The 22,119-nt window shown below is 37.9% G+C and overlaps 1 protein-coding gene across 2 annotated transcripts in view; it reads right to left on the bottom strand.

Annotated features, from left to right (window-relative positions):
* Nucleotides 1-22,119, bottom strand: part of SNTG1 (syntrophin gamma 1) — a 313,487-nt gene that overhangs the window by 286,578 nt on the left and 4,790 nt on the right. For both annotated transcript variants that reach the window (XM_039217478.1, XM_039217480.1), the window contains exon 2: nt 19,248-19,382. In XM_039217478.1, the coding sequence (XP_039073409.1) occupies nt 19,248-19,382 (135 nt within the window). The remainder of the gene's footprint in view (nt 1-19,247; nt 19,383-22,119) is intronic.

Here is a 22,119-nt window from a genome sequence, read left to right as displayed (position 1 = left end):
CTATACCCTAAGAATGGTCTCCTATCCTTTCCTCTAACATGAGGAGACTAAAAGTCAACAATGTTTCCATTGTTACACACAGATATGATTGTATTCTCACACAAGTTGGATCATGAACTCATTGGATGATGACCCTAATTCTCCACCCTCTCAAACTCATCACAAGTGAAAAGCCAAGCTATCATTGTAGACAGAAAACACAAAGACCATACATTGTGAAGGTCACGTTCAGAGAGGGTCTGGTTTTCAATGCAGAGGTGCCTAAGGGCTTTAGCAGTTGGGAGGTTTTAAAAAGCAGAGTTCTCCCAGAAAATAGCTGTAAGTCTGAGTGTAGGGCATAACATTCTTTCTCATAGGCTGGTTTGCTCCAAATGTCGATATAAAAGGTACAATTTCATTTGGGATGGGTCCCAAGAAGTGCTCCCAGGTGAGAGGAGGGAGTTGGAGAGGAGAAGGAAATGAAGCCAATGCAGGGAGTTTCCAGCAGGTTGCTGCTCTGTGTATCTGGCCCCAACCTACTGGGAGTCAGAATGTCCTTCAAAATACCCTCCCCAAACTGAAGAAGCTGGTGCTCACCCTCCAGCTGCTGTTGGTCACTGGTTGAAGGATATCTCTGGGGGAGGCATTTCCTAGCAACTCCCCTTGCCTAGTGCACAGGCTACTGTACTCCCACAGACAGAGAAAGTCATGAGCCCAAGTGGCTAGTGGCTGGGGAAGGAACCACCACTGTGTAGGAAGCAGAGCACCATGGTAGGGGCAGGTCCCTACAGCCCTGGCACAGCCTCCTCCGTCTTCTGGGAGGATCCACCAGGGGGTGGGATGAACAAGGAGACCTGAAATGTTGCTGTGTCCTTGACTAGGGACTAGTGACCTCTTATTTTGAGATTTCTGAAAGACAGTGGCTGAGCACACTCTAGACCTCGTTCGTGCCTATAAAAGTGCACAAAGGGAATATCTATTCCATTGTTGCAGCTGCTTTCAGAGAGAAATAACTGGACCCTCAAAAATTTTAGTGATTCTGCAAGAGTGAAAATGGATTATCTAAGTGGCAGTAGCTACCAGATGCTTTCCTGGCTAAATTCATTTGACCTGGTAAGTGAGGCATGTATTGGAAAGGAGATGGAGTCTGTTCATAACAGTGTACCAAGAGAAGATGGGCTTCCCTCCCAAGGTTCTTCCACTAGAAAGGTTTTTTTCCCCTGTTTTTAGTTTGTCAATGTCATGGATTACATTAATTGAGTTTTGAATTATAAACCAAATTTGCATACCTGGGATAAATCCCATTTGGTCATGGCATACAATTCCTTTTACACATGGTTGGATTTGATCTGTAACTATTTTGTTGATGAATTGCACACATGTTCATTAAAGATATTAGTCTATGCTTTCTGTATTTTTTCTCAGTCTATTTAATTTTAATCTGTATGAGTCTTTATATTTAAGATGGATTTATTGTAGACAACATGTAATTGGGTCTAAGTTTTTGATCCATTCTGACAGTCTCTGTCTTTTAACTGGCAGATTAATTTTATAGTGATTCCTCGTATATATAGTTGGAGTAACGGCTACCATATTTGTCAGTGTTTCAGTTTGTTGTTGTTGCTTGTAACCCACCACGCTTTTTCTTCCCTTTGTTGTTTAAATGGAGTCTTCTGCACTTTGTAGAATCATATTCTATTTTCTCTCCTTTCTTAGCATATCAGTTATACTTCCCTTTTTACATTTTTTAGTAGTTGACCAAACATTTGCAATATATACTTGCAGGCAATCCAATTCCACTTTCAAATAACACAACACTGATTCACAGGTGTTTGAGTACCTTATAACAACCAAATAATCTGAAACTTACTCCCATTTGCCTTGTCTAATTTCTGTTATTCATTTCACTTATAATAGTCATTCATAAATATATGCATATATGTATATAGTATTCATTAACACCTAAAAACATTTTTAATTCTATTATTTTGAGCTAACTTTTATCTGTTATGCCAATTAAAAATAAAAAGGATTATACTTTTCTTTCATTTATTTATTCTTTGTTGCTCTTCCTTTCTTTATGAAGACCCATGTTTTTTACCTAATTATTTTCTTCCTCCCTAAAGAAATTCTTTCATTATTTCTTGAAGGGCACATTTTCTGCCAACAAATTCCTTGGTTTTCGTGTGAGAAAGTTTTTGTTTGTCCTCCACTTCTGAAGAATAATTTTGCTGGGTGCAGAATTCTAGATTGGTGATTTTTTTTCCCTCTCAACATATTTCATTCCACTGTCTTATTGCATGCATGGCTTCTAAGGAGAAGTTAGTTATAAATATTTTAGAAGCTTATTGATTTATTTTGAGAGAGAAAGTACATGTGTGGGAGGGGCAGAGAGAGAGAGAGGGAGAGAGAGAGAACCCAAGCTGATAGCATGGAGCCTGACGAGGGGCTCGAATGTACAAACCAGGAGATCATCACCTGAGCTGAAATCAAGAGCTGGGCACTTAACTGACTGAGCCACCCAGGCACCCCAAAAGTTAGCTGTAAATCTGATTTGTGTTCCTCTGAAAGCAAGGTATGTTTTTTTCCTCTAGCTTTTTCCAGTATTTTTTATTTATCTTTGATTTTCTGTAACTTGAAAATGATATGCCAAGGTATAGATTTTCAGCATTTATCCTGCTTGCTGTTCTCTAAGATTTCTGCACCTGTGGTTTGGTGTCTAACATTAATCTGGGGTAAATTCCGTGTCATTATTGCGTCAAATACATTTTCTGTTCCGTTCTCTCTTTCTTCTCCTTATGATATTCCCACTGCACATATATTATACTGTTCATATGTGTCCCACTGCCATTAAATATTCTGTTCAGTTCTCTTCAGTCTTTGTTCTCATAATTTTTCAGTTCTTGAGGATTCCAATTATAAATCTTCCAACTCCGAGCTTCTGTCCTCTACCAATGAAGCTTTGAATGAATTCATCATTTCTGTTTCTATGTTTTTATCTCTAGAATTTTTTTGGTGCTTTTTTTAGGATTTTCATCTTTTGCTTATATTACCTATCTTTCCTCATGCTGCCTATTTTATTCAGTAGAGCCCTTAGCTTATTAATCCTAGTTGTGAGATTCCTGATCTGATAAGGCCAACATTTCTGACATGTCTGGTTCTGATGTTTGTTCTGTCTCTTCAGTTTGTGTGTGTGTGTGTGTGTGTGTGTGTGTGTGTTTAACCTTCTATGTGTTCCTTCTAAACTTTTCTTCGTTAGCTTCCCATGATGGACTCGGTAAAAGGAACCGCAGTCAGTAGGCCTTTAGTAGTTTAGTGGTACAGTTTCAGGGAAGGGGAAGCTTTCAACAGTCCTATGATTAGGTCTCAGGCTTTTGAGAAGCCTATGTTTATGGACCTGAACCCCACAAGTCTTTCTCAGTTTATTCCCACCCATTTGAGTAGAACAGGATGGCTAGAGTGTATAAGCTTTCGTTCTGGAGTTGGGTATTTTCCTTTCTCAGGTCAGTTAGTGGATGAAAATACCCAAGTAGTTTAGGCGCTGATTAACTAGCTTTCCTGAGAGCAGGCATCATTTAGAACATAGTGCTCTGGTTCATTTCAGAATGGTCCCACTTCTCCTTCTCCATTCAGCGACACCTAAGAGGATTTGCCTCCAGTTTTTTTTTTTTTTTCTGTGAAAAACTGGTCAAACTCCTGGAGGTAAATTTCACAGCATTGTGGGGACCCTGATGACTAGGTCCCCCTAAAGTTCTTAATTCTCATATTGCCCACACATGAGTAGTTAGCAATTTGTCGGTTATAGTTCAGATCTTCCTACTTTGGCCCCAGTTCCACTGTCTGATCTTGAGTCTCTGCTATGACTAGCAGCAACTCCCTGTATTCAACTGTCTTGTGTCTCCAGTTCTGAAGGTAAATGGTGGCCCTGGCTTCTCTGTCATGAATCCAAGAAGAGTTGGTGATTTTTCAGTCTGTTCAACTTTTTATTTCTGAGGAAGGAATGGTGACTTCCAAGCTCCTTACAAGCAGAACTGGAAGCCAGAAGTCCCCTGGAGTTTTGAACTCTCAGACTTGTCCACACTGAGCCTCCAGGAATCAGTTATACTTCTGGTTTTTCTACACTAGCACAGAAGGCTACGGTGGTCCCGGGGACAGGCCTCTGATTTGGTAAGCTGTGACTCTCTGTATTTGCGTGTCTGTCTCTCCAGTCTTTGGGGAAGCAGTTTGCCCTGTGTCCTTCTCTCATGCATCCAAGGACAGTTGATGATTTTCCAGTCGTTGCAGATTATACTTGTCATGACAGAGTGGTGATTTCCAAGTTCCTTAATATGTAGAGCTATAAACCGGAAATCCCTTATTTATTTTTTATTGAAAGAATAAATGAATAGAAATCCATTTTGAGAATGTACCAGAATTCTTTTATCAGTTCACAACTTGTTTTAGTTCATAACTTGCATATTCTTGTACAACTCTTTCTGTGAACACATATTTTCTTTAATCTTGGGTAAATCCCAAGCAGTAGATTTCTTCACTTAAGGGAAGGTTTATGTTTAACTTTATAAGAAACTGCCAGATAGTTTTCCAAAGTGGTTGCTCAACTGATACTTTAATGCATGTGATTTCTAAATGAACCACATCTTTGCCAAGTCCTTTTTTAAGCCATTATAATGAGTGTAAATTTGTAAATTATGAGATTTTAACCCAATCCACTGTTCCTTGATGACAAATAAATTGGACCATATTTTTATGCTCTCCTAAACAAGTTTCATATCTTATATTGAGGTCTTTTGCTCAGTCGTTGTTGTTGTTGTTTTCTTTAATTGGGTTGTTTATATCTTTTTTTAAAATTTGTGGTAGTTCTTTATATATGCTGGACATAAGTCCTGTGTCAAATAGGGAATATTTTCTCCTAATCTGGGGTTTGCTTTTTCATTTTCTTAAAAAAGGTATTTTAAAGATAGAATTTTTAAAATTTTGACAAAGTACATATTACCATTTTTAAAATTTTATTAGAATTTTTTGTCCTAGGAGGGGCAAGAAGGCAGAGAAGTCTGGAGCTCCGTACATTGCACTCGTCCCCATATCTCACATGGAAAAGATCTGAAGCTATAGGAAACCTTACAGAACCCAAGAGATTGGGAGAGAAAGGACACAGAATCCACTGAGAAAGCCTTTTAACATAAGTGCGAACTAGGGAAGATAAAATCCGGCCGGGATCAGAGACTCCAGGGACGGGGGCGATCCCCCTCTGCGGGGAGTGAGAGGGGAAAAAGAGAGAGTCCTAAACTACTCAAGACATGGTCTCTGTCACTGGGAAACAGAAAAACCTCCACTCGGGGGCACAGAAGGACCTTGCGTGCCAAATCCCTGCGTGACAACTCGTCCCAGAGGGGCTGCGCATGCGCACCGCTCCTTTGTACTCCTGGCTCCTCTGGATCCCTGGAGGAACCTTGCACGTACCTCCGCGCTCCTAGCTGGCTGGAGCTCTAGAGGGAAGGCGAAGGCCTTAAAACTGGGAGATTTGCCTGTGAGTTCGTGTTTCGGGTGACAAGACACAAGGGGGCCTGGTTTCTCTCCCTCCAGCGGGCCAGATGCACCCAGCAGACAAGTCACCGCCCATGTTCGCCAACCTGACCTGGAGGAACAGGAGAGTGGCTTCTGGCTTCATCTCCAGGGCTAGGCAAGAGGCTTGGAATTCCCCTGAGGGGATTGCCTGGGAGGTTCTGTCTAAGGCAATTTCAGTGGAGCATGCGGACTGGGACTTGGAAACTAGGCCTGGCCTGGGTTAAAGAGCACGACCCACTTTGGCTGTGACTCCAGCATGGGGAGTTTACACACCCAAAAAAGCGAGGTGCAGAGCTTGGTTCGAGAAGGGACTGGAGCGCCACTACTCTCCTCCCCATAACCGCTAAGGCAGAACTCTCTGCTGACGCATTGGATCACAACACGCCCATCCCTGCTAGAGAGCTGCCCTCCTCCTTTTTTTTTTTCTCTCTCTTTTTTTTCTCTTTTTTTTTTTTTCTTTTTCTCTTTTTCCCGGAACACTGACCTGATTAACTCTGGTCATGGGCTTGCTTAAACAGTCACATCTAGTCCATTCTGTAGATGTAAGTTCTTCACCTACCAACTTTCTCATCTCTTTCTCTCAGGAGAGATTAGACTATATAGTTTCTCTGGATAACACCAGCGTCCTTCTCTCACCTCTCCAACCATATTTCACCCTTTAGCTCTTTGAAAAAAGCTTCTTATCCCTTCTGCCAGTTCATTTTATTTCCAATTTTGCCTCATTCCCACCCTGTTTCTCTCTCTTTCTCTATGCTCTTCAACCAACACTGCATACACACGGCTATATAATTGTAGCTGGGAAATCTAGTTATATGCTTTAAACCATTCTTTGTCCATCGGTTTTCTTCTTTTTTCCTTTTCTTTGTTTTGACCTTTTACTGTATTTTATATTCTCTATTATCCGCCTTCCCTCCTCCGGCTTTTCTCTTAAGTTTTTCGTTTTCCTTATCGGTTTGCATGTTAGTTGGATTTGTTTGTGCGTTTGTGTGCCCCTGCTCCCTGTGTGTTTGTCTGTCTGTTTTCTTCTCCAGGGCTACCTCAAGAAACAAGCCAAAGTACACATGGTGGAGAGTGCCAAATATCACTACGAATAGGAAAGTAAAATAACCAAGGTCTCAACAAGAGATACCGTTCAAAAAACACTCTCTGAAAGGATAGGTCCTGAACAGTCAGAGAGTCTTCTTGGATACAGCAGTGCTCACAGATGCAGAGAGCATAACAAGTCTTTAAAATTAACAAGAGCCAGAAAGCTAACTAAAATGATAAAACAAAAGAGCTCTACTCCAAAGAAATTCCAAGAAGAATTGACAGCTAATGACCTGCTCAAAACAGATATAAGCAGCATAACTGAACAAGATTTTAGAATAATAATCATAAAATTAATTGCTGGGTTTGAAAAAATCATAGTGGACTTCAAAGTAACTATGGCTACATACAACATGGATTATAATAATAGGCATGATGAGGGGCGCCTGGGTGGCTTAGTCGGTTAAGCGTCCAACTTTCGCTTAGGTCATGATCTCGCGGTTCATGGGTTCGGGCCCCACGTCGGGCTCTGTGCTGCCAGCTCAGAGCCTGGAGCCTGTTTCAGTCTGTGACTCCCTCTCTCTCTGACCCTCCCCTGCCCACGCTATTTCTCTTTCTCTCTCCTAGAAATAAATAAAACATTAAAAAAAAAAAAAAAAGAATAGGCATGATGAATTTTAAAAATGTGATAAATGAGATACATAATAAATTAGAGGCCTCCAATGCACGGATTGAAGAGGCAGAGAGGAGAATAAGTGATTTAGAAGACACCATTATAGAAAAAGAGGAAACTGAGAAAAAAGAGACAAACTGATCCAAGAACATGAAAGAAGAGTTCAAAAGCTCAGCGATACGGTCAGAAGCAACAATATCTGTATCATAAGAATCCCAGAAGAGGAAGAGAGAGGGAAAGGTGCTGAAGGAGTCCTGGAACAAATTATAGCAGAGAATTCCCCCAAACTGGGGAAGGAAGTAAACATTGAAATACAAGAGGCACAGAAAACTCCCCTTAGATGTAATTTGAATCAATCTTCTGCACGACATATCATAGTAAAAATGGCAAAATACAAGGACAAAGAAGAATTTTGAAAGCAGCTAGGGAGAAAAGGGCACTAACATACAAAGGCAAACCTATCAGAGTGGTGACAGACCTATCTACTGAAACGTGGCAGGCCAGAAAGGAATGGCAGGAAATCTTCAATGTGATGAACAGAAAAAATATGCAGCCAAGAATCTTCTATCCAGCAAGGCTGTCATTCAAAATAGAAGGAGAGATAAAAACCTTTCCAAATAAACAGAAATGGAAAGAATTTGTCACCACGAAGCTAGCCCTATAAGAAATCCTGAGGGGGACACTCTGAAGGAAAGGTTGCAAGGAACAAAGATACCAGAGACACCACCACAAATGTAAACCCTACAAAGGATACAAAGACTCTAAACCCACATATCTCGATAATAACACTGAATATAAATGGGCTGAATGCTCCGATCAAAAGATATAGGGTAGCAGAATGGATAAAAAAACAAAATTCATCTATTTGCTGTCTAGAAGAAACTCATTTTAGACTGGAAGATACCTTCAGATTAAAAGGAAGGGGATGGAGAAATATATATCATGCTACTGGAAATTAAAAGAAAGCTGGAGTAGCTATACTTATATAAGACAAACTGGACTTTAAATTAAAGACCATAACAAGAGATGAAGAAGGGCACTACATAATAATTACAGGGTCTATCCGTCAGGAAGAACTAACAATCATAAATGTCTATGCACCGAATATGGGAGCACCTAAATATTTAAAACACTTAATCACAAACAGAAACAAGCTTATAGATAAGAATGTGCGAATAGCACAGGACATTAATACTCTGCTTACAGCACTGGAGAGGTCCACCAGACAGAAAATCACTAAAGAAATAATGGACTTGAAAGACACATTGGACCAGATAGACCTGACAGATATATTTAGAACTCTACATCCTGAGGCCAGGGAATTTACTTTCTCCTCAAGTGCGCATGGCACATTCTCCAAGATAGATCACATACTGGGACATAAAGCAGCCCTCAATAAATATAAAATAATTGAGATCATACCATGCACACGGTCAGATCATAATGCTTTGAAAATTGAAATCAATCACAGGAAGAAGTCTGGAAAACCTCCAAAAACATGGAGGTTAAAGAACACCCTACTAAAGAATGAATGGGCCAATCAGGCAATTAGAGAAGAAATTTAAAAATATATGGAAACAAATGAAAATGAAAACACAACAATCCAAACTCTATGGGATACGGCAAAGGCAGTCCTGAGAGGAAAGTACATTGCACTCCAGGTCTATTTCAAGAAACTAGAAAAAGCACAAGTCCAAAATCTAACAGCTCACCTAAAGTAACTAGAGGCAGAGCAACAAGAACGCCCTAAACCCAGTAGAAGAAAAGAAATAGTAAAACTTGGAACAGAAATAAACAACATAAACACCAAAGAAACAATTGAACAGATCAATGAAACCAAGAGTTGGTTTTTTGAAAAAATAAACAAAATTGACAAACCTCTAGCCAGGCTTCTCAAAAAGAAAAGAGAGAGCACCCAAATAGACAAAACTATGAATGAAAAGGGACTTATTACAACCAACCCCTCAGAAATACAAGCAATTATCAGGGAATACTATGAAAAATTATATGCCAACAAATTGGACAATTTAGAAGAAATGGACACATTCCTAAACACACACTCACTACCAAAATTCACATGGGAAGATATAGGAAATCTGAACAGACCCATAGCTAGTGAAGAAATAAAACCAGTCATCAAAAATCTCCCAACAAATACAGCCCTGGACCTGATGGCTTCCCTGGGGAATTCTACCAGAGGTTTAAAACACAATTAATCCCAATTCTTCTCAAGCTATTACAAAAAATAGAAAGCGAAGGAAAACTTCCGGACTCATTTTATGAAGCCAGCTTCTGATTCCCAAGCCAGACAGAGATCCAACAAAAAAAGTGAACTACAGACCAAAATCTTTGATGAATACGGATGCAAAAGTCCGCAACAAAAACTTGCAAATCGAATCCAACAGCACATAAAAAGAATCATCCACCAAGATCAAGTGGGATTCATCCCTGGGTAACAAGGCTGATTCAACATTCACAAATCAATCAATGTGATCCATCACATCAACAAAAGAAAAGATAAAAACCATATGATCCTGTCGATAGATGCAGAAAAAGCATTTGACAAAATACAACATCCCTTCTTAATAAAGACTAGACAAAGTTGGGATAGAAGCAACCTACTTAAACATCATAAAAGACATCTATGAGAAGCCTTCAGCTAACATCCTCAATGGGGAAAAAACTGAGAGTTTTCCTCCTGAGATCAGGAACATGACAGGGATGTCCACTCTCACCACTGTTGCTTAACATAGTGCTGGAAGTCCTAGCATCAGCCATCAGACAACAAAAGGAAATCAAAGGCATCAGAATTGGCAAAGAAGAAGTCAACTTTCACTCTTCGCAGATGACATGATACTCTACATAGAAAACCTGACAGACTCCACCAGAAGCCTACTAGAACTGATCCAAGAATTCAGCCAAGTTGCAGGGTACAAAATCAACAGAGAAATCAGTCGCATTTTATACATCAATAATGAAGCAACAGAAAGAGAAATCAAGAAACTGATCCCATTCATAATTGCATAAAAAAACATAAAATACCTAGGAATAAACCTAACCCAGGGTACAAGAGTTCTGTATGATGAAAACTAAAGAAAACTTATGAAGGAAATTGAAGAAGACACAAAGAAATGGAAAAACATTCCATGCTCATGGATAGGAAGAATAAATATAGTTAAAATGTCATTCCTACCCAAAGGAATCTACACATTCAATGGAATTCTAATCAAAATTGCACTAGCATACTTCTCAAAACTAGAACAAACTATCCTAACATTTGTATGGAACCAAAAAGACCCCGAATAGCCAAAGTAATACTGAAAAATAAAACCAAAACGGGAGGTATCACCATCCCAGATTTTAGCCTCTACTACAAAGCTGTCATCATCAAGACAGTATGGTATTGGCACAAAAATAGACACATAGACCAATGGAATAGAATTGAGAACTCAGAGCTAGACCCAAAGGTATACAGCCAACTAATCTTTGACAAAGCAGGAAAGAATATCCAATCGAAAAAAGGTAGCCTCTTTAACAGATGGTGTTGGGAGAACTGGACAGCAACATGCAGAAGAAGAATGAAACTAGATCATTTTCTCACACCATGCACAAAAATAAACTCGAAATGGATAAAAGACCTGAACGTGAGACAGGAAACCATCAAAACTCTAGAGGAGACAGCAGAAAACAACCTCCTTAACCTCCACCACAGCAACTTCTTACTTGACACATCCCCCAAAGCAAGGGAATCAAGAGCAAAAATAAACGATTGGGACCTCATCAAGATTAAAAGCTTCTGCACAGCCAAGGAAACAATCCACAAAACTAATAGGCAACCAACGGAATGGGAAAAGATAGTTGCAAATGACATATCAGATAAAAGGTTAATATCCAAAATCTATAAGGAACCCACCAAACTCTACAACCGAAAAACAAACAACCCAGTAAAGAAATGGGCAGAAGATATGAACAGACACTTCTCCAAAGAGGACATCCAGATGGCCAACAGACACGTGAAACGATGCTCAGCATCCCTCCTCATCAGGGAAATACAAATCAAAACCACACTGAGATACCACCTCACGCCAGTCAGAGTGGCTAAAATGAGCAAATCAGAGAACTCTAGAAGCTGGCGAGGATGTGGAGAATGTAAGCTGGTACAGACCCTCTAGAAAACAGTGTGGAGGTTCCTCAAAATATTAACAGTAGAATTCCCCTATGACCCAGCAATAGCACTGCTAGGAATTTACCCAAGGGATATAGGTAAGGGAGCACATGTACCTCAATGTTCATAGCAGCACTCTCAACAATAGCCAAAACATGGAAAGAGCCTAAATGTCCATCAATGGATGAATGGATCAAGAAGATGTCATTTATCTATACCATGGAATACTACATGGCAATGAGAAACAATGAAATCTGGCCATGTGTAGCAACATGGATGGACCTTGAGGGTGTTATGCTTAGTGAAATAGTCAGGCAGAGAAGGACAAATATCATATGTTTGCACGTATAGGAGGATTAGGAGGAACTTATCGGAGGACCATGGGGGAGAAGAAGGGGGGAAACGGTGTGGGAAAGGGAGAGAGGCAAACCATGAAAGACTCTCGAATGCTGAGAACAGACTCAGGACTCATGGGTGTGGGGGAGCAGGAGGGAGACGGGCATGGCGGAGGGCACTTGTGGGGATGAGCACTGGGTGTTATATGGAAACCAATTTGACAATAAACTATTTGAAGAAAAAAAGAATTTTTTGTCCTAAAAAATCATTGTCTACATTTGAAATAAAAAATATTTTCCTATTTTTTCCAGAAACTCATTTGATTTAGTTTTATATTTCACATACAATAAGATCAATCTCAAAATATTCATAATTCATTGTAATCTTATTTTTCCATATATTTATTGAGCTATTATGGCAGTATATATTGAAAAGATTTTTATTCCCCTTTGAACTGATATGACAATTGACCAGTGGCATTAAAGAAGATGGAGGAGGGACATCTGGGTGTCTCAGTAAGTTGAGCTTCTGACTCTTGATTTTGGCTCAGGTCATTCTCTCATGGTTAATGAGTTCCAGTCCCGCACTGGGGTCCACAATGACAGTGCAGACCCTGCTTGAGATTCTTGTTCTACTCCTCCCCCACTCATGCAAACACACACTCTCTCTCTCAAAAATAAATATATAAACATTAAAAAAAAAAAGAATGGGAACTAGGAAGCACCAAGAATCCTCCTTTCCCATTGACAATTGCACTGGTAAAATCTGCCTGGTATAATGATTTTTGAATTCTGGAGTCTACTGTAAGGGTTGTAACTTGCAGTAGAAATTTTGAATGGTAAATCATGGCTAATTTAGGTCAATTTCAGTTCTTAAAAGAGTAGCAAAACCCCCTCCCCCATCAGTCCAATGTACTTGTTTCTAGAGCAGTTTACATATGGCTTATGGGAAAGAGTTGGCAATGGGGACTATATACTCCAAATATTGGGGATCCGAGTTCTGATCACTGATTTCTACTTTTTTAAAGTTTAGTTCTTTATTTTAAGAGAAAGAATGAGAGACAGAGACAGAGAGACAGAGAGAGAGGGAGAGAATCTCAAGCAGCCAAGCAGGGTGCAGGGACCTGAGCTGAAATCAAGAGTCTGAAGCTTACCAGACTCAGCCACCCAGGCACCCCACTGATTCCTACTTCTGCTAGCAGAGGTGCAGAGAGAGACAAGCAAGCTACCATTGTTGCAATCTCCACTGGCTAAAGCAACTTCTTGGGGATTTAAAGAGCAAGACCCGTTCTTCCCCTTCATTTCTCTCTGTTAACTGTTTTGGGAGTCAGACACATAAGAAGTAAGATACTCAACAGAAACTGTATATACAGGTATGGGGGAATTAGAAAGTCACAGTGCATACCTAGGGAAAGTCACAGACTCAGGCGAGATCTGAGAAGACTTCGAGTTGACACTTTAGGTTAATCCCTGGCATAGCGATGGCCTCAGAAGTTAAAGGCTAAGAATCAAACAAAAGCAGCAAACCCTGGGAAAGGGAAGAATTTTATTTCCAGAGTTACCGCATTGTAAGAATCAAAAGTCCCGTTTTCAACAACAGCAACAACAAAATTCACAAGGCGTACAAACAGGACAGTACTGTCCATTCGAAAGCTAGCACTCTTCACAAGGGTACATGGCACACTTTCCAGGATACAGCATGTGTCATGCTACAAATTAAGTCTCAGTAGATTTTAGAAGGCATATAGCACACAAAGTACCTTCTCTGACCATAAGAGGATAAAGTTAGAAGTCAGTAACGAAGGAAAAGTGAAAGTTCACAAATTCGTGGAAATTAAGACATTTTTAAGAAGCCAATGGGAAAAGGAGAAATCACAAGAGGAAATAGAACATATTTAGAGATGAATGAAAATGAAAATACAACATATCAAAACTTTGAGCTGCAGTGAAAGAAGTGCCAAAAAGGGAAACTTTAACTGCACAATTTTACATTAAAAGAGATCTCCAACCAATAACCTAACCTAACCACTTAAGAAGAAAAGAAAAGAAAAGAAAAGAAAAGAAAAGAAAAGGAAAGAAAAGAAAAGGAAAGAAAAGAAAAGGAAAGAAAAGAAAAGAAAAGGAAAGGAAAGGAAAGAAAAGAACAAACTGAACAAAGCTAGCAGAAGGAAGGAAATAATGATTAGAACAGAGATACATAAAACAAAGAATAGAAAAACAATAGAGAAAAATCAATGAAATAAGAAGTTTGTTCTTTGAAAAGATTAACAAAGTCATAAATGTTTACCTACATTGGCTAAGAAAAAAAGAATTTTAAAGACTAAAAAAAAATGACTAAAATCAGAACTAAAGGTGAGGACATTACTACCAACTAACAGAAATTTTAAAAAAATTAAAAAGAGAACTAAGAATGAACTAGATAGTCTTGATGAAATGGACAAATTCCTAAGAACACAAAACCCACTCAGCCTGAATAATCAATAGAAAAACTGGACAGACTTAATACTAATAAAGAGACTAAATCACAATAAAAAACCTATCCACAAAGGATAATTTCACTGCCAAACTTGTCTACCAAACATTTAAAGGAGAACTAATACCAATTCTTCTCAAACTGCTTAAAAAATTGAAGAGGAGGGAAAACATCCTAACTCATTGTCTGAGTCCAGTATTTCTGGTTTCAGTACCCAAACCAGAAAGATTACATGAAAAGAAAGTTACAGACCCTTATGAGCATTAATGCAAAATCCTCAACAAAATACTAGCAAACTGAATTCAGCAACATATTAAAAATATTATATATCATGACTAAGTGGGATTTATTCCTGGAATGCAATGATCCAACACGTCAAATTCAGTCATTGTAATATACCATATTAACAGAATGAAGGACACACACACACACACACACAATTATATCAATTGATGCAGACAAAAAAAAAATCTGGAAAATTCAACCCCTTTCAACACTCAAAAAACTAGGAATTGAAGAAAAGTATCTCAATATAATGAAGCCTATATACGAAAAACCTACAGGTAAGACTGGACTCAGAGGTGATGGACTTAAAACGTTATCTCCAATGTCAAAAGCAAAGCCAGGATGCCCACTTTCACCATCTCAATTAAACATAGCACTAGAGGTCTTAGCCAAAGAAATTAAATAGGAAAAATTATAAAAAATATATAAATTGGAAAGAAAAGAGTAAAATTATCTCTGCTCACAGATGACATGATCTTACATGCAGAAAACCTAAATTTTGCAGCTAAAGTTTCCCTTCTTGGCTGCTTTCACTGTAACTCAAAAGTTTTGATATATCATAGTTTTCATTTTCACTCACCTTTATGTATGTTCTACTTTCCTTTGTGATTTCCCCTTTTACCATTGGGTGCCTAAAAATGTTTTATTTTCCACAAATTGTTAACTTTCACTTTTCCTTCTACTACTACTACTACTACTACTACTACACACACACCCATTAGAACTAAAGAAAAAGTCAGCAAAGTAACAGTATACAAAGTGAACACACAAAAATCAGTTCAACAATGAAAAGAAAATTAAGAAAACAACTCCATTTACAATAGCATCAAAAAAAATAAAATGGGTGAATTAACTAACCAAAAAAGGTTAAAGATATGCACTAAAAATCCCAATTCATCACTGAAAGAAAATAAAGATGTAAATAAATGAAAAGATATCCTGTGTAATATGGGTTAGAAGGCTCAATATTGTTAAAATGTCATTGTTATCCAAAGCTAGCTGCTCAGTCAATGCTATCCTCATCAAAACCCCAATGTCAATTTTTATGGGAATAGAAAAATCCATCCTAAGATTTATATAGAATCTCAAGGAACTCTATGTAGTCAAAACATTCTTGCCAAGGGACAAAGCTGGATGGTACACGCTTCCTGATTTCAACATTTGCCACAAACCTAAGGTAATCAAAAGAGTATGGTGCCTACATACAAACAGACATGTAGACCAATGCTATAGAATAGAGTGCCCTGAAATAAACCCTTACATACATGGTCAAACCAGTTTTGACAAGGGTACTAAGATATAATGGTGTAGGAAAGCTGGATACTCACCTGCAAAAAAATGAAGTTGGACCCTTAACTAAAATTATATGCAAAAATTAATTCAAAATAAATCAATGTACATGATGTACACATTAGAATTGAAATAGGAACTCTTAGAAGAACATGTAGGTGAAAATATTCACCACATTGGATCTGGCAATGATTTCATAGCTATCACACCAAATGTACAGCCAAGAAAAGAAAAATAGATAAACTTCATCAAAATTAAGAACTATGCATCAAAGGAAACAACAGAGTAAAAAGCAGCCCACAGGTGGGGAGAGAATATTTGCAAATTACGTGCCTGCTAAGAGATTGAACAAAAAAATGCTACAGAATTTCCATCTCATCCAGCAATTCTACTTCTGAGAATATATACAAAAGAATTAAAAACAGTGACTCAGATACTTGTGTTCCCATGTTCATAGTTACATTATTCGCAAAGGCCAAAAGGTGGAAGCAACCCAAATGTACACTGTTGGGTAGATGAATAAACAAGATAAACAAAATGTGCGATATCCATGAAATAGAATATTACACAGTCTTATTAGGAAGGAAATTCTGACACAGGCTACAACATGGATGAACCCTGAAGACGTTATACTAAATGAAATCAACCAGGCACAAACGGCTGAATATTGTGTGATTCCACTTACATTAGTCAAGGCATAGAAACAGAAATAGAATAAAGGTTACCAGAGGCTGAAGAGAGAGGGACTGGGAAATAATTAATGGACACAGAGTTTTAGTATGAGAGGATGAAAATTCTCCATATGGATAGTAGTGATAGGTTCACAGCAATGTGTATATGCTCAATGCCACTGAACTGTACCCTCAAAAATGGTTAAAATGATAAATTTTATGTTATGTGTAGTTTACTACAATAAATAAAAGCATTTGGCCATATAAGCATGGGTCTGTTTCTGGATTCTATAATGTTCCATTGATTCATATACTTGTACTTGTGACAATATTGCATTGCATTCATTATTGCAATCTTACAGTAAGTTTTGAAATTGGAAAATATAAACACTCCAACTTTGCTCTCTTTATTCAAGATTGTTTGGGGTATACTGGAACCCTTGCATTTCCATGTAGATCTTAGCAACAGCTTGTCATGGTCTACAAAAACATTTTGGGGATTTTGATTGATATTGAGTGTTTAAGAAGATATGAAAATTTAACAATATTTAGTGTTTAACTCACAATCATGTTACATTTCTCCATTCGCTTGTTCATTTTCATTTCATTTATCACAGTTTTGTAGTTTTGTACATATTTTGTTAAGTTTACTATCCTTTTGATATATTGTAGATTCCATTTTTATTTTGTTTGTTGCAAATTATGGAAATATGATTAACTTTGGACATAGTCCTTATTTCCAGAAACCTTGATGAATTTGTATGTTACTCTATTTTTGTATGTTTCTTAGAGTTTTCTACATACACCATCCTGGCATCTAAAGTGATGCTGTCTTAGCTCCTTTTTTCAACTGTTATGCCATTTATATCCATTTCCTGACTTACTGTACAACCAAATATTGCATAAAAATGAGGCAAATAATGATCTGTGACTTGCTTACAACCTCAGAGAGTATCTTTAATGTTTACAACAAAGTTAGTAAGGAGTGTTCATTAGAGGATTATTAGATTAAGAGAGTTCCATCCTCTCCAGACTTTCCTGTAAGTGTTTCTTATAAATGACTGCCAAATCCTGTCAATTTTTTTTGCATTTGTTGATATCATCATAGAATATTTCTCCTTCATTCTATCAAGTTCTTCCCAATAGCCTTTCAAAAGGGAGATTAGGTTTATGTATATTAGGTATTTTGATTGAATAGCTTAAAATCAATATTATTATTTCAATGTTGATAGTCTGGATTTTACCAAGTACAGCATTTTATTCTTCTAGGACTTGTGTAACATATTCATTCCAGAGAGTTATGTTGCAAATAATATTGCTTCACTGAAAAGAGAAAGACAAAGAGACAGAGGAGGAGAAGGAGAAGGAGAGGGAATGGGAAGGGGAGAAGGAAGGAAGGAAGGAAGGAAGAGAGAAGGGAGGGAGGAAGGAAGGAAGAGAGGGAGGGAAGGAAGAAGGAAAAAAGGAAAAAGAAAGAAAGAAAGAAAGAAAGAAAGAAAGAAAGAAAGAAAGAAAGGAAGGAAGGAAGGAAGGAAGGAAGGAAGGAAGGAAGGAAGGAAGGAAGGAAGGAAGGAAGGAAGGAAGAGACTATTGACTGCTATTGTTTAATTAACTAAAAGGAAGAAAGGACAACCCATGGGAACAATTTAATCAGTTTTGACAGCCAGACCAATGATTCAGGATGATTTAAATGGTCTGTGACAAAAGAATAGTTAACAGTCTGCAAAATGTCCATTATCTTTAGTTAGCAAAGGCCTATTGATTTATAGGACCTGGTGTGACTCCCAGAGGATTTTGGTGAGAAGCGAGATAGAAACTCAAGTTCAGCATTATTCACCACCAGCAAAACACTCCAAGGTAAGTCTGTTAATAAGCTACAAATTAAATCTTTGTGCTAAATAGCTAAAGATGTCTGGGGAATCAGGAAGCCGACTGTTTGTTATTTGCTATAATTTTTTACCAAGATCATATATGGCAACACTGTTAAAATAATGTCTTTGATGTTATTACACAATAAATGATAAACTCTAATAAAAGTTGTCCTCTTTAATGCTAAAGTTGTTTTGTGAAGTATAATCTGACTTCATTTAAGGATGTTTTCCACAGCTATACCTCAGCACCAGTTAGCTGACCAGTGGGTCTCAAGTGATCATTTATGGCTCTTTCTGAGGCTGGATTAGCTGCAAGGTAATGTGCTAACCAGCCACGGCATTAGAGGGACCTTGCCATGACCCTTAGGTATAAAACGTTTTAGGGAGGTTCATAGAATCATTCATGTACATTCCCCCAGGGAAAAGCATTGACGTTGAGTCCAGTGACTGCCACCTAAAGCCTTATGCTTCCCATTGTGAAGAATTGGGCTCTACCTTTGCACCCCCTCCAAAGTTCAATGAGATGCACCCATCAGGGTAGGAAATAATGTAAGATCAGGGTCAGAAAAACTGCCCTGCACTGTTCTCAGACAGTACTCTGTGTGAAAGCTGGAACGCACCTTCTCAAGATCAGATAATATGAGTGTCCCTGCAGTCCCCTTACAACAGCCAGGAGTCCCTGAGGTGCCATAATGTGGAGGGATGGGTCTTAACGTCTAGCTGTGGACCCACATTTGGTACTTCAAAGAGGACAGTGCTCACTTAATAATGTAAATAAAGACAACATGCAGAGGATTGACTAGGCTCTGAGGGTAAAAGACAATATATTATAAATTTTCTGGGAATAAACATTTTTATTAACAAAACAAACTTAAAAAAAAAAAACAACTTTAACAGAAGGAAAAGCTACTTACACCAGAATAGAAAGGCTCACCAGACACACATATCACATCTTGTTCCTGGATCATCAAAATATCTTTGGCTAGGTGCAGCCGGACTTTGAAAGGCTCCTGATTACCATCCTGCAGCAAACAAATCCCTGTCTTTGTCTTCAGGCAAGAAAAGAACAAACAGACAAAATAAATTATATTTAGTTTATAGAATATAATTTTGTGGCCTATTCACAGCAAAACATGATGAATAGCATTGGAGAGCTAAGGAAAATGCACTCTGATGAATCTGGAATTTAATACTTAATATGGGTGTAGACAAGGTTAACCACTTCGAGTGAGGTAACCTCAGGTAATGGAAACTATGTCAGAAAATCCGCGTAAGATGAAGACAGTGAGAGTATAGTTTATCAACTATATTTGAAAAATAATGAGTTTTGTTTAATACTTATAATCTAAATATAAAATTTTGGTAACAGATTTATTGAGATACAATAAACATACTTATAATTCAACACTTTAAGATGCACAAATCAATGTTTTTTAGTATATTCAACGTTGTGCAGGCATCATTATAATTAATTTTAGAACATTTCATCACTCAGAAAGGAAACCTATTATGCCCATCACCCCATCTCCTGCCCTAGTCCTAGGCGACCACTAACCTGCATTCAGTCTGTCATGGAATTTTAAATCTGAAACCATACCTACTTAACATCTTTTCAAACCTCCATGATTTCATCATTCCTAGTCACCAAACACAAAGACACACATACTTACACACATATACACATCCACTCACAATACACGTATACACACATGCATGCACATATACACAGTACAGGTAAAGAAATGAGGTAAAGATGTGAGGTGAGCTGTCTAAATTAATACAGTTAATTAAAATGGTGTGAGGCTTAAGACTCGAGATTCGCGATTGTCAGTCCACTGATTTGTTTCAGATTGTTTCGCGGAATTGTAAAAACAGCCTGTGAAGATACTGAACTTACACTACATAGCTTTGCACCAGCACCTCAGTAATCATAGAAGAAGGCTATGAATCCCGTCACTCCTGAAGCATGTCAGGGCATAACGTTCACCCAAAGCAACAGAAATACGCCCCCTAGCAAGCGTGAGTAAGGTTCTTATTTGTCAGAAATACAAAAGGAAATTCTTCTGAGACAGAAAATAATCCCCGGCTGTTATGCTGAACCAAAAAGTCAACAGGAACAGTCAAAGGAATTGCTCCTTTGGCAATTACATTTTCATTTAATAATTATTGAATCATTCTTAATTTGGATAAATGGATAAATACATAGAAAGACATATTTATCCTTGGTATTTAATGAGCACCAAATCTCAGGCAGTAATACCAGGCTTTCTCTTGGAATATAAATTTACATGTGGATCTCCAGGAGTCTGTTTCTTTAAAAGGATCTTTCATAATGTAAATGAAAATATACTTAGATACTGTGAGGTCTAAAGATGATGGTTTCTGTAAACTGCTTTATTCCATGTGCTAATACATACCATTATACCGTCTGTCAGTATGGCCTTATATTAGTCTGTAATTATTTTGTAAGGGTTATGATATCTTTTAAGGAAAAACAAGTTTTTTCCAGGAGTGAGAATGACGTGCTTTTCTCCTTTATGAGACTGGTGCACAGCAGGCACTCACTAAATTGTGTCGATTAATCTATTCTAGAGCATAACTCAAGTGGATATGTCTAGAGGACAAAAATATTTCAGCAAAAGCAAATTATATTTTCCTTAATATAGAACATAATTTTCTACATTTTTCACAGAGAAAAGTCTTTCATGCTTACAATGTGATATTGGCTGGGAGCCAACATCAGGACTCTCTGTGGTGGTGTGGGGAAGAGGAGGGTATAAAATAATATCAAAGCCAAGTGAACATAATAGAGCACATTTGCTGATTTTTTAATGTATGGTACATTTGGGCCAATTTTCTCCCCAAAGAGTAATGGACTAGCTGGACATCACAAATAATGCTCTGTCTCAATGTGAGGGTGAAAGAAGGGTTTTCCCTGAGAGTGCATCCATACATTATTGTTACACATCAAAGTGATATCAAAGATGATCCAGGGAACATGTGAGGGACAAAAACACAGCTATGATACTTCTCTCCTTACATCTGATGTGGTCAAAGCTCTGTCCACTCAAATAATGTATAAAATGCCCCCTAATTACTAGATACTTGTCTGCAAAACAAAATACTGACTTTGAGCTCACATTTGGGTCCTGAGAAGACACAATGAAAGAAAATAAAGAATGAAGTAACTTTTGTTAGAATGAATACACACACACACACACACACACCGATAAATAGCTGTTGGGAGAAAACAGAAAAGAAGTACTCATAAAGCCTACAACAAATTCAACTTAAAATACATTGTCTAGGGGTAAGAGATGATAAAAATATCTTATTATAAAAACTCAGCTGTGTGCATGCAAATATATTTGAAATTCCATACATACATCAGTCTTGCAAATATTTTGTAACAGTGAATCAGACGTGAACCAGACAATAGTCTCTGACCTCAGAGTATTCTTATTTACAAACAAACATGCATATATCCATAAGATGCAATGTGGTATCTGATATGGGATCAACATGGAGAAAAGAATGAAATATTTTTGAGGAAGTGAGGTGTTAAAGAAAACTTTGCATAAAGAAAAAATGTATGGTTTGTCTTAAAAAATAAGGAAATAATAATTAGAGGAGGTGGAAGTTATTGTATTCAAGAAGGAAGAATGAGTAAAGATATGAAAATATGAGATTGAATAGTTGACATGATAAAAGAAGAAGAGAGGAGCATGAAAAATGTATCCCCGATGCTAAGTCTAATGATCCAGTGGAGGGAGGAATGGGAGAGGT

This window comes from Hyaena hyaena, unplaced genomic scaffold (genome assembly GCF_003009895.1).
Source record: "Hyaena hyaena isolate Hyena2069 unplaced genomic scaffold, ASM300989v1 scaffold_697, whole genome shotgun sequence".
Classification (NCBI taxonomy): domain Eukaryota; kingdom Metazoa; phylum Chordata; class Mammalia; order Carnivora; family Hyaenidae; genus Hyaena; species Hyaena hyaena.
The sequence above is the reverse complement of the archived record's forward strand: the minus strand, read 5'-3'. Positions and strand labels throughout refer to the sequence as shown.